Source organism: Solanum tuberosum, unplaced genomic scaffold, assembly GCF_000226075.1.
Source record: "Solanum tuberosum cultivar DM 1-3 516 R44 unplaced genomic scaffold, SolTub_3.0 scf00454, whole genome shotgun sequence".
NCBI classification, from domain to species: Eukaryota; Viridiplantae; Streptophyta; class Magnoliopsida; order Solanales; family Solanaceae; genus Solanum; species Solanum tuberosum.
Window position 1 is genome coordinate 406,662 of NW_006239370.1, and position 14,177 is coordinate 420,838.

The 14,177-nt window shown below is 34.2% G+C and overlaps 1 protein-coding gene across 2 annotated transcripts; it reads left to right on the forward strand.

Moving 5' to 3' along the window:
• Positions 1 to 1,022: 1,022 nt before the first annotated feature.
• On the forward strand, positions 1,023 to 13,673 carry LOC102580704 (ADP-ribosylation factor GTPase-activating protein AGD12-like). Of its 2 annotated transcripts, none has more exons than XM_006363593.2 (9): positions 1,023 to 1,218; positions 1,904 to 1,980; positions 3,855 to 3,936; positions 5,501 to 5,576; positions 6,603 to 6,766; positions 6,935 to 7,073; positions 7,998 to 8,114; positions 9,696 to 9,791; positions 13,262 to 13,673. In XM_006363593.2, the coding sequence occupies exons 2-9, from the start codon at positions 1,941 to 1,943 to the stop codon at positions 13,541 to 13,543; spliced, it is 996 nt and encodes a 331-aa protein (XP_006363655.1). In that variant the 5' UTR covers positions 1,023 to 1,218; positions 1,904 to 1,940; the 3' UTR covers positions 13,544 to 13,673. The 2 variants fall into 2 exon arrangements, with proteins under 2 accessions (XP_006363655.1, XP_006363654.1); XM_006363592.2 differs by having other exon boundaries at positions 1,023 to 1,162.
• The last annotated feature ends 504 nt before the right edge of the window (positions 13,674 to 14,177 follow it).

A 14,177-nucleotide genomic window follows, 5' to 3' on the forward strand; every position in this document is an offset into this window, starting at 1 on the left:
ATTTATATATGTACCAAAGAACCCAAGATATGTTATATCTAGAATATATCATAAATAATATTAAAGAAATATTCAGATTAAAACAACTATCGGAAGAATATTACAATAAATATTATTACATTTTACCATGAATTCCGCACCCCGAAAAATGGTAGATATCAAGATTAAGACACTTAACAAAAAATATTATAATAAAAATGGTTAAAATAAATTACTCACCTACCACACTACCACCTACCACACTACCACTTATATGAATTCCTCAACTGCCAGTTCCGCATCGAAAAATGGTAATATAGATTCTCGAATCGAGAGTCGGGGTCATGTCCTTGGTCGACTCTTGAGGTAGGATCCTAGATTGATCGTTGGGGTCATATCCTAGTTCAGGTATCGAGGTTGGGTCCCAAATCGGTTATCGAGATCGATTTTTGGATCATAAACTATTGTTCTAAAAAGTATTTTCTATTCTTTAGCTAAAAGTAAAAGATATATTCTAGAAAATATTTTTCATTCACCACCTAAATGTTGAAATCGTGAATATTACAGGTCAATTTCTTCGAAATAATAAGGAAAATAAACGACATGATATTTTGAGACAATCTTCTATGATTTGAAATGAAAAAGTAATACAACTACAATTCATAAGCTTCAGATCTGTAGGAAAAAAGATGACCAACTAAGACAAAGAAAGGAGAGCAAGTAGAGAATGAGAGAAGAAGAAGAATTGGGGATGATAAATATCCAATATTTGTTAATTCTTCCCGAATAAATTCATCGTGTGTAGTGGAAAGGCATATAGCCTCACGTGACCTCTAACACATGTTTCTCATGTGACAAATAATTCGAATCATGACATCTACCTTGATTTAAATGACTTATATATAACATATTGGTCCATCGACTTAATGCCATGGACCAATATTATTAATTAGGTAAAAGATAATAAAAATTATTGAGACCCATGGGTTGTGGGTAAAGTTGATAGAATATTAGTCTAATAGAGGTAGTTTGTTATTGTTACTTTATTAATCAATGAATCAATCAAATTAAGATATGAGATGTAAAAGTTCGCATTTCTCTCCCACCTCCTTCTTATTCTCTCTCCGTCTTGTTTCCTTCGCATAATCTCAGATTCCAAATCAATATTCTTGCCACAAATTAGGTGATGATTGTTCTCTCTCTGCTTCGATCTTTTATGCATTTCACCTCATGATCTGGGTACTCGATGACATGTTTTCTTTTTTAATGCTCGTATCTTTGTATTTTGGGATTCATTGATTCTTCGAATTATGAGTTTTCTGTACCTTGATTCCACTTGCATGATTGCTCCGATTACCATTTATGTTGTATGTGTCTGTTGTGGAATTCGAACGGCTTCTATTTTTATTTTTTTTAATTATTTATGGGCATCTGATGCTACCAATTACATTTACAGTTCTCTTTCCTAGTTGTTCCTTGTACTGCTAGCACCCTATTTCCTTTCTGATGTTTTGCTTTGCCAGAGTGTCATCCTGTTTGGATTGATATGTTTCCTGATTTATGGAATGTACATTATGACAAGAAATGTTTCCAGGGGAAAATGTTTTACCTTGGGAAATTTTTTTTGTGGGCCATTTTAAGTGTTTGGTTGGTGTGAAGTTGGTTATATAGGTATAAGGATAGTGTCTTGATGATAGTTTTGAGTATTGAAGGTTGATAACAATGTCTAATTGACTGTGTATCGAGTAAAATAATATGAGAGTTGGGATATTTGTATAGGAAATGACTTCAGGTAACCAAAAGCAAAAAGGCATTTGCCTCAAGGGATTTTTACAAATACAAATATGTGAAGGCCCTTGTCACATTCGTATCTTCCTTAAGCTTTTCAGCTGACTGACTCATTATATGTTGTTCCTTGTAAAAGGTGGTCAAGTTGAAGGAGAGAAGCTTAGTAGAGAGCAATGAGCCAGCGCCCGTCTGCACTTACAAGACCAACTTCAAGTATGATCTCACTGCACTATCAAACGTCTGCTTATGTGCTAATTTAGCTCTGTATGAGAATAGTTACTTCACTGCAATCATCTTATTGTGTCTTATGTGTTGTTCATGATGTATCTGGAAATTGCATTTAATAGACTTTTTTTTGTAAATTGACGCATCTAAGCTTAAGAAAACTGCAAGTTTGGAGTCGTTGATACAAAGGTGTAAATAATTACTTCTCAAATTTCTGAGATGATAATGTCTTTCGATTTTATTGGAGATTGTGTCTGTATTCTTACATTTATCCGCATGCTCAGACTTCCTCATTGGTTGATAGCAATATAAAGATGCTCCTAGGAGAATTTCAGGCATACTCTTTAGAAGTCAAACACCTCTTGTTTAGTTCTGGTTCCTTTTGTTCATCTCTTAAGGTTATGGCGCGAGCTACAAAGGCCTGGTCATTCAACTAAGTTGGGAAGGAGAACATTGAAGAATAGCTGTGTCCATAGAACACTTATGTTGAGACCGAATAGCCCTGTGTCTTCAACATGGGTTAAAGAGGTCAAGATCTCTTGTTTTATAAGGGAATTGGAAGCTTCTATGGTCATGTTTGGTGTAGAAAGGCTTGTTGCCACCTGTTTTTTTCTTTTAATTTTTTGTTTGGTAGATTATCCAACTCGTCTTAGAAGAAGTTCACATGAAAGTTGAAATGATTACACTAAAGACCCATAATTGTTAGCCATGTAGGTGGATCCCCATGTCTGTACTCAACCTTTGATTGTTAGAATGGTGGTAGAGCTAGGAATTTCATCAAGGGGATTCAAGAAAAGCTCTCTTGTGTCTAGGGGATTCAACAATTTTTATATATACACATAAGAATATTTTTCACTTGTATTGCACCCAAGGGTGTGACCTAGTGGTCAATGAAGTGGTTGAGAATCCTGAGGTCTCAGGTTCAGAACTCAACGGAGACAAAAAACACTAGGTGATTCTTCCCATCTGTCCTAGCCTTGGTGGACAGAGTTACTTGGCACCTGTAGCTGGTGGGAGGTGACAGGTATCCCGTGGAATTAGTCAAGGCGCGCGAAAGCTGGCCCGGACACCACGGTCATAAAAAAAATGATTTTTTACCTGTATACATAGTACAACTTTCCGGTGAAGAGGGTTTAGTTGAACCCCCTCAGCAGAAGTGTCTCCGCTACTGATGTTAGAGCATTTTTAAAGGCTGAAGTGTATATGCTTGTCTTTTGTTATTGCTGTTTACTTCATCCAGTAATTGAGAAATTACAGATTCATTTAATTGAGAGTGGACTATAATGAAAGACACCTAGCTTAATACTCCAAAATTTAATCGTGCATGCTGAAACTTCTTACTTTTCTTAAATTTTCTTCTACCTATTCCTTGTAAAGTGGTCTATGGGATCCAGTTAGGCGTTGGTCATTTACAAAGATAAAACTGCTTATAAGAAGGAAAAAAACGTTGCATCCTTTTTATTTGTTTGATGGTTATTGGGCCATAGTTTCTACAACTTTACATGCCAAACATTGATGGCTTCACTATTGATAGTTGGAAGAAGTAGTCCTTTGTGGGATAAATGAATGAGGATTTGGAGTTAAAAGTTTTAACTTTGAAGTACCAATTTTCTCTTCCTCATTGCATAAAAGATTGCCCATATGGTGTATTGGCAGACTCTTGTGCTGTTTGAGATAGTTCTATGCTTCTATTTCTTCCAAATAACTGTTATGTTTTGCTACAAATTGATAACTCAGTCTTCATTGGTCACAGTAAGCTATTACCATGTCCTTGTATAGATAGATACCTCCAACCTTTTCAATCTTTGAATAATTAGATTTATCTTTTACTTTTTGTGTGACTGGTAATTGTAAATTCACAGGCAAGAGAAGATTGAAAGACCTTTTGCTTCAAAAAGATAATCGTGTATGTGCTGATTGTGCTTCTCCAGACCCTAAATGGGCGTAAGTTTCAGCACCTGATGCCTACTTATCTTTCTATTCGAATAAGTGTGGATACTTTTCGGATAATAACAGGAACATGAAATGCAGAATCCACATATATAATGATTTTATAGTTGTAATTTATGGGCCTCTCTCTATATATAGACGTAAATGTGAAGTTCTAATATTGTTTTTTTTCCTTTTGGAGGTGGGGAGGGGGTTGTCATTTCTTAGATGTAGCTTTCTTTATTATTTCTTCCTGTTCTTCTATAACTCTTGCCATGTATATAGTCAAGCTGTTCCCTGAGGACTGTATGTTCAGCTAGCAAAGCTTCCCTCATATAGAGATCAACCATATACAGATATCTGTCAGGTTGAGTGGAAAAAGGAAAAAGCGATTAGATGAAAGACTATTTAGTTCAGTTTAACGTCTGACGTAAAAGGTTAGCAATTAAAGACCTTTGTATTGGCCAATCATTGTAATGATATGGTGAGAAGAAATTCATTTGTTATGATTCTGGTAAAAGACAGCTAACTCCTTCCTGATATAAGCTTCTGGGCTCAACTACCCTATTGGTGTAGCCTATTACGACCATACCTAGCCTACATCATAATTCAAGCTACTGGAATATTATTACATAAAAAGCTATGGTGACAAGTACAAGATATTAGCTTGACTTTTCCTTTCACCGTGACTTAATATTGAAAGACATAGATCAAATGTTAATGCTACTTTATGAGTAATAAAATTCATAACTTTCTCAGTGTCAAACTGATAGTGTATAAAGGTCTTTATTTAATGAAATTATGAACCAGATGAAGATGTCTATACAACAAAAAAACTATGCCCAAGTTCCAACCAAGTTGGGGTGTCATTATATATGCAAATAAAGATTAAAAAAATTTAAGTAATTATTTATGAAATGATGGAACATGTGGACCATTTTCCAAAATTGAAACAAAAATGCAGGCGTCAAAACTTGGATTGCAAATTTCAATCACCAAGAACAAGCTAGAAATTAAGAAAATGAGAGCTTGAGGGAGTGGTAGGAGAATATTAAGTGATAACTGTAAATTGGTCTTAGAAAAATAAATAATTAGCGGGTATTTTGTTGTTTTAGGTTTTAGGTAATAGTGTAAATAATTGTACAAAAAAAGGGGCCTCACTTGACTCATCAGATTGGGAAAATGGAGGGATTGCATTGAGCCTCACTTGGCCAAGCCGGTTCAAGCTATGGCTTGTTCCATGGCCCTCTTACCAGGTCTGGTCAGTCCAACTTCTTGGTTGACATGACCCTTTTATCAGGTTTAATTGAGACAGTTCGGAAGATGATGGCATTGCTTCAACCTTAAAAAATATTTATTAAGTAAACTATGTGCAGTTGCTCTAGTTCTATCTGCCTCTTGTTTCGGAAAACTACTTTTAAGAAAAACAGCATAAGTGACAAGGTGGAAGGTCATTTTCTTTTACTGGTCAAAAATCTCTTCCTGGCCATTTCTGTTCCAAGTATCTCAAAATAACTTTCTCCTCTTCTATTTCTCTCCCTGAATTTTATTGTGCTTGCATTGTATTCATCGATTCCAGGTCGACCAATATTGGCGTTTTCATATGCTTAAAATGCTGTGGTGTGCACAGAAGCCTTGGAACTCATATTTCAAAAGTAAGTTTTTCACGGGTATTTTCTTCTTTTCTTCAGAGTTGATGCTGGCCATGATTTACTGCTTGAACTAAGCTTTTCTTTTTTGAGATATGTATGTAACTTAGTTCTATGGATTTACTTTTCCTAGGCAGAGAACCTAATTTTTTTCTCAATGTCTTCATAATTGGCTGCACAATGATGTTCTGATGTTCCAAATTCTATAGATATTGCTACTATAACCATTATCAATGTAGCACATCACCAAGTTCTTATAGCCTTGAACTATTTGTTTGTTGTAGTTTAACCAAATTGAGCTTGCTTCCTGTCACTGTCAACGGTAAAGTATTTTTTTCCCTTTATGATTGATATCAACACACATGTTTGGTAGCTTGCTATTTGTTCATTAAAAAGGAGAATAGGGTAGCAGTAAGATTGAGAATGGCTGATCATCTTCGGTTTGACCCATGATTTACTGTTATTGGCAGGTTTCCAGCAACAATTTCCTGCTAAATTTGATTTTAAGTCGTTGAAATATCCAAGTTATCTCAGATTATACTTTTTGATTTCTTAAATCAGTTTGCCAAGATTACAGAAAAACTTAATAAGTATTCTACTTTTCATGGCACATTTTATGTTTAGCTCCGTCCTGACAGTGTGATGCTTTGCTAATTGTCTTCTAGCAATCTAGCTCCATATAACTATCTGTTGCCTCAACAATTTAGTGAATGTTTCAATATTTCTCAAGTATAGAGAGTTATATTGACTTGAAAGGTCTGTTACTCACCTTTGTTTTTAAGTCGAGACTAGGACCGGTAAAACGCTAAATTTCTCAGTTTCATTTTGCTTACTACATAGCAGGGAGACAAGAACATATACCTTAGCAATGTTTTTTTTACTAAAAGTCATGCTATATCTCTAAAATTGTCAAGTGTGTAGATTCATGTTTGCATTTTTTTCTGTCATGAGAAATGACAATATCGTTCTTGTTAATACAAATTTTGATTTTTCCCCTCCTTAATATGACTACGATTGACTATGATGTTGCAGGTTTTGTCTGTGACATTGGATGAATGGTCTGATGATGAAATTGATGCAATGGTTGAGGTCGGAGGTAATGCTTCAGCAAATTCAATCTATGAAGCTTATATTCCTGAAGGCATTTCAAAGCCAGGAGCAGATGCTAGCCATGAGCAGCGTTCTAAATTCATTAGGTTAGTTCAGATGTGGAAGTGTTTTTCTTTCTATTCATCTTTACTTCTTAAAGCAATTTGTATCACTGAATATCAGCCTTCATGACCCTTTCCTTATTGATTGTTGTGTTAGTTTTCTAACTTCTAATAGGTCTTGTTTTCATTGATGTAAACACATTTCTTTTCAAGGTCCAAGTATGAGCAACAAGAATTCTTGAAACCAAGCTTGCGTATATTGTCAAATCAGAAAAAAGGATCTCTCAAAACAAGTTTATCTAACAAGATCACAGACAGCTTTCGAAGTTCGAGTTCAACTTCACAAAAATCTGTAAGTTCTAAATACAATATTCATCCTCTTTCCAGCTAATTCTATTGCACAATGTTTGATTTATATGGAATATTTGATTATTTCTCTTTGACAAACTGAATGAAATATCTCAGTATGACATCTTTTTGCATCAAGGTTGGTTCAATAAATTAGTGCCATAAAGCCAAATTTATTATGATGCTTTAAATTTTTTTGATATAATTTTATATCGATACATGACAGAGAAAAATATAGTATCACCATTTTTTTTCCAAAACTGATTGTAGTTTAGTGTTCTTACAACACATAAATAGAAATATTATTAGTTATATTGAGAATTGTTTTTATTTACTATTATGAAGATTTGAGTTCTTTAATTTGAAGTTCTAAAATATTTCTATGGTTAAAAATAGGCAATATTTCCCTTTTTCTCTTTTAATAAAGAATTTGTACTTTTTATTTTTTTCTACAAATTTCAATATTGTTAAAGTGAATAAAATTCACTATTAAAATTTGACGCCTCAAAATTTTGGGAGCCTAAGCATAGGTCTTACTAACTTCCCCATCATGTATGTAATGTGTCAAATAATGTTGTCTAAGACATTCCTTTTTAATGTGTAATGTACTAAAATGCTCTTTTAATCTTGTGGTAAAAAACTAAAGATATGTGTAATGTATCAAAATGCCCTTTTAATCTTGTGGTCTTAAACATGTCATGTGGGTTGTTGAAATAAAAGAGTTGCCAAATTAGGAAAGAGGCATTTTTTTTTTTGAAACACCCTATAAAGTAAAGTAAGACAAACAAATTAAAACAAAGGGAGTACTTCATCATAGGTGAAGTTTAATCAATATGGAGTTATTTCACAATAATGTTGAAAATATCATTAAATGTTTATTGCATTTCCATAACCAATTTTATGTTGTTAATGTTCAATTTGGTCACAGGAAGGCATGGTAGAATTTATTGGAATGCTGAAGGTTAAAGTAATTAAAGGCACAAACTTAGCCATCAGAGATATGCTCTCAAGTGATCCTTATGTTGTCCTGAATCTTGGGAAACAGGTTAGTCATTTTTTGACATGTGACTTAAATTTCGAAATGAAGAGAAAAAAAGTTCAAAGTCTTTGTTTTTGGTCATTTGATGAGAAAATGGTCAAATACCCCCAACCTATTATAGGATTCTCAACTACGCACTTAAACTTCACGGGGGTCCTATCATCCCCAGAACTGTTTAAAACTGAAATTGTCATCTCCCTAAATGCTTATGTGGCGAAGTGAGTGTATTTCACTCTCCCTGAGAGAGTGAGCACCGAAAATAAATATTAAATTCCTTATTTCTTTTTTTTCTTCTTCAGAGAAACTTCTTCCTTCTTCATGATCAAATCTGTCCATCTCCCGCCCTTCCTAAGTCATTGCCGCCACTACTGTCTCCACCGGATTACCATAGACATTCAATATTCCTCTTGATTCTAATTTGTGTATGGATGTAGGAAATTTTGAAAATCAACTCTTTATCGATATTATTGGAGTTGTTAATCATCCTTTTATATGCCAACTTACGAGGTCAATTCAGTTGGCAAATTTTTATTTGGTTTTTTGGAGCTCCAATTTTGTAATTTTAATCCAAACCCACAAAGAATTTTGAATTTTCGATGAAACCCAGATTTAATTTTGAGAACAAAAATGTTTCTGGCTATGGCGATTGAAAATAACAATGGAGTGCTTGTTTGTACAATCAAGAGGTGTAAGATCAAGATAGTATGCAGTTTAGGCCCTGCATCTCGATCTGTTCACATGGTCGAGAAGCTTCTTTGGGCTGGCTCGCCAGATTCAACTTTTCTCCATTGTTATGTATTCATTGCTCCAATTTGAGAAATTTGACATGTGCATTCATGGAAATGATCCTAATACCAATCAAATAGTGGACGAAACAACATATGAGAATCAAAATCCTTGCCGACCTTTTCCTTTTCTAAATTACAATCGTCGCCGCTGGCGATGACGATGATGTGGAACACATCGTCGGCTTCTCCTTTTCCCTGAGATTTCTGTTGCAATAAGTCAACATTGATAGAAATCATATACACTAAATTGATTAATGTATGAGAGATTGTGGTGATTGGCAGACTTTTGGTGTTTATAGTAAAGGTGAAAATATATTTGAGTTTGCAGAGATGGTGAAAAAAGAAAAGAAAAGAGTAAAGAATAATGAAAAAATTGAATAAAAACTTTTTTTTTATGGAATTTCCACGTGTCAAACGCGTGAGTTTCACCCATCAACATAAATGTGATTGTAGCTTTTTAAGGATATAATAATTTCAATTTTAAACAGTTCAGGGGGTGATAGGACCATCGTGAAGTTTAAGTGTAGTTGTCGTCAAAAAAAATATTTAAGTGTAGTTGGGAATCCGATAATAGATTAGGGGGGCATTTGGCCATTTTCTCATCATTTGATTAAAAGATTGAATTGTGGTAGAATTTGTTGAAAGTTGTCTCTATATTTTGAAAAAATCTTGCCTGCTTTACTTGGCAAATAATTATTAGACCTTTTGATGATGCATACTCTTACTTATACATAGATTGTCGAAGAACTAACAAGTAGAAGTTGATTATATGTGTCTCTTATTTGGTTCTTTTGTTCAGAAAGTGCAAACAAGTGTAGTAAAGAGCAATTTGAATCCAATTTGGAATGAGGAAGTAATGCTTTCTGTTCCACAAGATTACGGAGCTGTAAGACTGGTAATAATTCTATTCTACTTGTCTCGAGAATAATGTCTAATAACTTTTTCATCTTTTATGTTTTTCTTCATCTTGATATGCTTATTTTTATTTATATAACTTTTTAAGGATTTATTTTGACGATACAATTATAAGCATTTTGTAAGAACTTCCTTTTGTTGATTATACAAGATTAAATATAGAACTTCTACTTGCTGAATGGATTATTTTATGGAACTTAAGGGTGTCAGAAGGATGAAATGGATTATGTAAAAGAAAAAATATTGCAGTTATTTGGTTGTTTTTCGATGAGCAAGTTTTATTTAATTGTTTTTCAGTGTTAAGGAGTTTTAATAAAATTAGTGACGTAAAAACAAACTTTATTAATAGGTGTTAAGTATTGACACAACAATATCATACCAGTGTAAGTTACACATATACAAAGCTAGTAGAAAAAGAAAAATACATAATCAAATTCAAGGAAAATGAACAATAACAATAAATATGGATTGTCTTTTCTATTTATTTATACTTATTGTTTTAGTGTAGCATTCTTAAACGCATAAACTTTTTCTTTTTTTTTTTGATAAATGTAACTTTGTATTCACAAGAAAATGTCATCCAAAAAATAATGAGATGGTTAGTTACAACCCTCATTGGGCATTGCAAAAAGAAACAAACAACTCAAGACTAAACAATTTTCCTATGAAGTCAATTAACAAATTTATATCCCACCATAATTTGTTTACACCAAAAATAAAAAAGGTTAATGCACTTCATTTTGATCCTTCTGGATGTTGTTGATTTTGCCTTGAAAACACCTTGCATTTCTTTTCTTCCATAAGGTCCACCAAATAGTGGTTGGAATTAGTTTCCACCAGTCTCGCTCATAATTTCTTCTTCCAATTGTCTCTCAGCTCCTCAGCAAATCAAAAGTGTTCATAGGCATTGTCCAGTTTTAACTTGACATAGTAATATTATTATTTATAATAGTAAAAATTAAGTCAAGTTGATAAGATGTCAGCCATGTGTTTATAATACATTATTTTGGATGTTGTAAAAACTTAATCGATTAATATGAAAATTTGAGTAGCTTATTTAAAGTTCTAAAATATTTTGTTAAGAAGTAGATAGTTTTGTTCTAAAAGAATATATATATTTTTTTTTGATAACCGAGAAATCCTTCTGTGACCCGCCCTTTGGACCAATCACAGCCTTCTAAACTCGGTGGATAATGGGCCCGCCCCTCTACCCTTCTCCACTTAAATACCGGGCTTCGCTTTGCATGGTGTGGGGCTTGAACCTGCGACCTAAGCCACAAATCCTCCACCTTTTTCCACTAGAGCTAAGCCTTGGGATCCACTTAAATACCGGGCATCGCTTTGCATGGTGTGGGGCTTGAACCTGCGACCTAAGCCACAAATCCTCCACCTTTTTCCACTAGAGCTAAGCCTTGGGGACCAATCACAGCCTTCTAAACTCGGTGGATAATGGGCCCGCCCCTCTACCCTTCTCCACTTAAATACCGGGCTTCGCTTTGCATGGTGTGGGGCTTGAACCTGCGACCTAAGCCACAAATCCTCCACCTTTTGCCACTTGAGCTAGGCCTTGGGGGCTGTTCTAAAAGAATATATAAATATAAATTCTGTATGTATTTACAATCTTCAATATTGTCTAAGGAAAATAAAATCTGGGTGACTAAAGCAAACACTAAACTAACGTTTCTCTAGAGCCACCCATGTTCCTATCAACTAACGAGGCAACACCAATCCGAAGAATATACTTGCCTAATTTTGTGAGACCATTTATTGTGAGATATGGAGATAATTATTGAGTGAAATTGCATTGCCTTTTTCAATTATAATTTATTGACACGAATAGGACCTCGACTATAAGGATATTCACATGGGAATGAAGGGAGGGAAAAATTATTGGAGCTGCAAGAGAGTGCTCTAGGAAGTTGCCCAAAGCAGAAGAGGCCTTTGAAGAGTATATGAGAGCCAAGAGGAAAGCTAAGAAAGCTATTGTTAAAGCTTGAGGGGAAGCCATATATGGGTTGTTTCGAAAGTTAGGACATGAAAAAGGGAGAAAGAAATATCTAAACTACTACTTGAGAGAGAAACAGAGTAACGACTTAAACAAGGTAAAGCGTATTAAAGACGATTCTCAATAAGTGTTGACTGGAGATTATGAGATTAAGAAGAGATGGAGGGCCAATTTTGGTCAACTAAACACAACTACGAGAACATTACTTTAGATCACCATACATTTGTGTATGATAGAAATTTAGATACACATAAAATTAGGCCAACAGAGAGGAAGATGCCATGAAAAATATGAGAATTGGAAAAGCTTGTTTTCAAGATGGTATCCTATTGATGTTTGAATGTGTGTTGGAGAGATTAGAGTGGGATGGGTTACCAAGCTATTCAATGCTATATTAAGAAGTGGTTGGATGTCCGATGAGTGGAGAAAGACTACCTTGAGTACCATCGTAAGAGCTCTTTTCCTGGTGTACTGTACTCAACAGCATTTATCAAGTCAAAAGGATGCCTGATCTTTAGTGAGCCACTTAATGACTTTTGCAAAAGCTATTTGGATAAACAAAATCCGTATCAAGCACTTAGCATTTCTCGGTCCTCTCTTTTGTTAAACTGAATACTGCATACTGCCAAAAATGACCCTGATGCGTAATTAAAATCTCATGTGCAAGAAGAAATTTTGTGGTACCAATGGTACTATTGGAAATCTGTGGTAAAATGAGAGTGTTATCTCAGGAGACCTTGTTGTTGCTATCTAATCGTCATCTTTGTCACAGTCTCAGCCGTTGCTTGATCTTATTCATTCTTTCTAGGAAAAATGTTGCTTGGTTGCTCAAAATATTTCAATTAAGTCCTATGTTGCTTTCCGAATTATGTGTACTATTGGATTCTAATGCATATGTTCTTTTTTAAGAAAATCTCTAAGCTACGTTTTGCTCTAATGCAACAATTGCTTGGTTGCTCAAAATATTTCAATCAAGTCCTATGTTGCTTTCCGAATTATGTGTACTATTGGATTCTATGGCCTATGCCTCTTTAAATGAGCTTCTTAGGACTAGCATTTGGGGTTTCAAAAAGTGAGGTAAATCAGTAAGGGGTCGTTTAGTAGAGTGTATACAAATAATGCTAAACAGAGTGTATTAGTAATGCTTGCATTAGTAATGTTTGTATTAGTTATACAATATATTATTTCTTATGCATTGTTTGGTTTAGTGTATTAAAAATAACATGTATTGTACAAATAACCGTTCTTTTTCTGTCCGGCATCTTTATGCCAATGCATTCCCTTGATGCATGTCAGATAACCGAGACTAGTGAAATTCTGGAACTATTTACTGTAAATGCACCTTTTGTTTGTGGCAATATTATTTCCTTACTCTTTATTTTGCATTCATTTTGTTATCCATTGTTCACCATTACTCTCATCTTTCTTTTTACTTTGAACTGCAGCAAGTATACGATCATGATACATTCTCTGCTGATGATATAATGGGGGAGGCCGAGATAGACATCCAGCCTATGATAACATCTGCCATGGCATTTGGGGATGCTGGAATGTTTGGTAACATGCAGATTGGAAAGTGGCTAAAATCAAATGATAATGCCCTGCTGGATGATAGCACTGTAAACATCGTGGATGGGAAGGTGAAACAAGAAGTAAATCTTAAGCTACAAAATGTTGAATCTGGAGATCTTGAATTAGAATTAGAGTGGATCCCTCTTGACCAATAGGTGTATATAAGATTTTAGAATTTTTTGCTACTTGCCCTCCCATTTGTGTTTTTGAAATAATCACATGTATGAACTTTTGAATCAGAAATATTGGATAATCCATGCTGTTGTATTCTCTCTTGCACACTCAGGTGTTTTTCTTCCCTAAATTATGCACATGGACTAAATCATATTGGCCAAATCTATGCTTTCGAGAAGTGTGGTGGAATGACTGAGATTCCTATTCATTAGTGAGAACAGTGAGTTTCGAATACTGAATGCTTAAAAATTAAAAAGAGAGCTTTTGGACTGTCACAGCATATAGTTAGAAACTTAGTCCCCCCAAAGTGAGTGGTTTTAATTAATTAATTATTTTTTCTTTTCTTTTTTCTCAACTTTTATATTTTTTCTCCCTTTATTTTTCTTTCTTTTTTCGTAACTCTCATTATTTTGCTAATGAATCGAAAGTTGAGTAATCCGCAAATATGATCATCTTTTTTTTTACATGTAAATAAACTTAAAGAGTTTTACTTTCAAGTTAGTCAACAACATCTGTAATCAAAATTGGTCATATATTTAATGTAAGAAAAATAGTGTATGTTAGCATCTAACTGACTGAGTAATAATCTATGGAGAAGGATATTGTAGTTTTAAA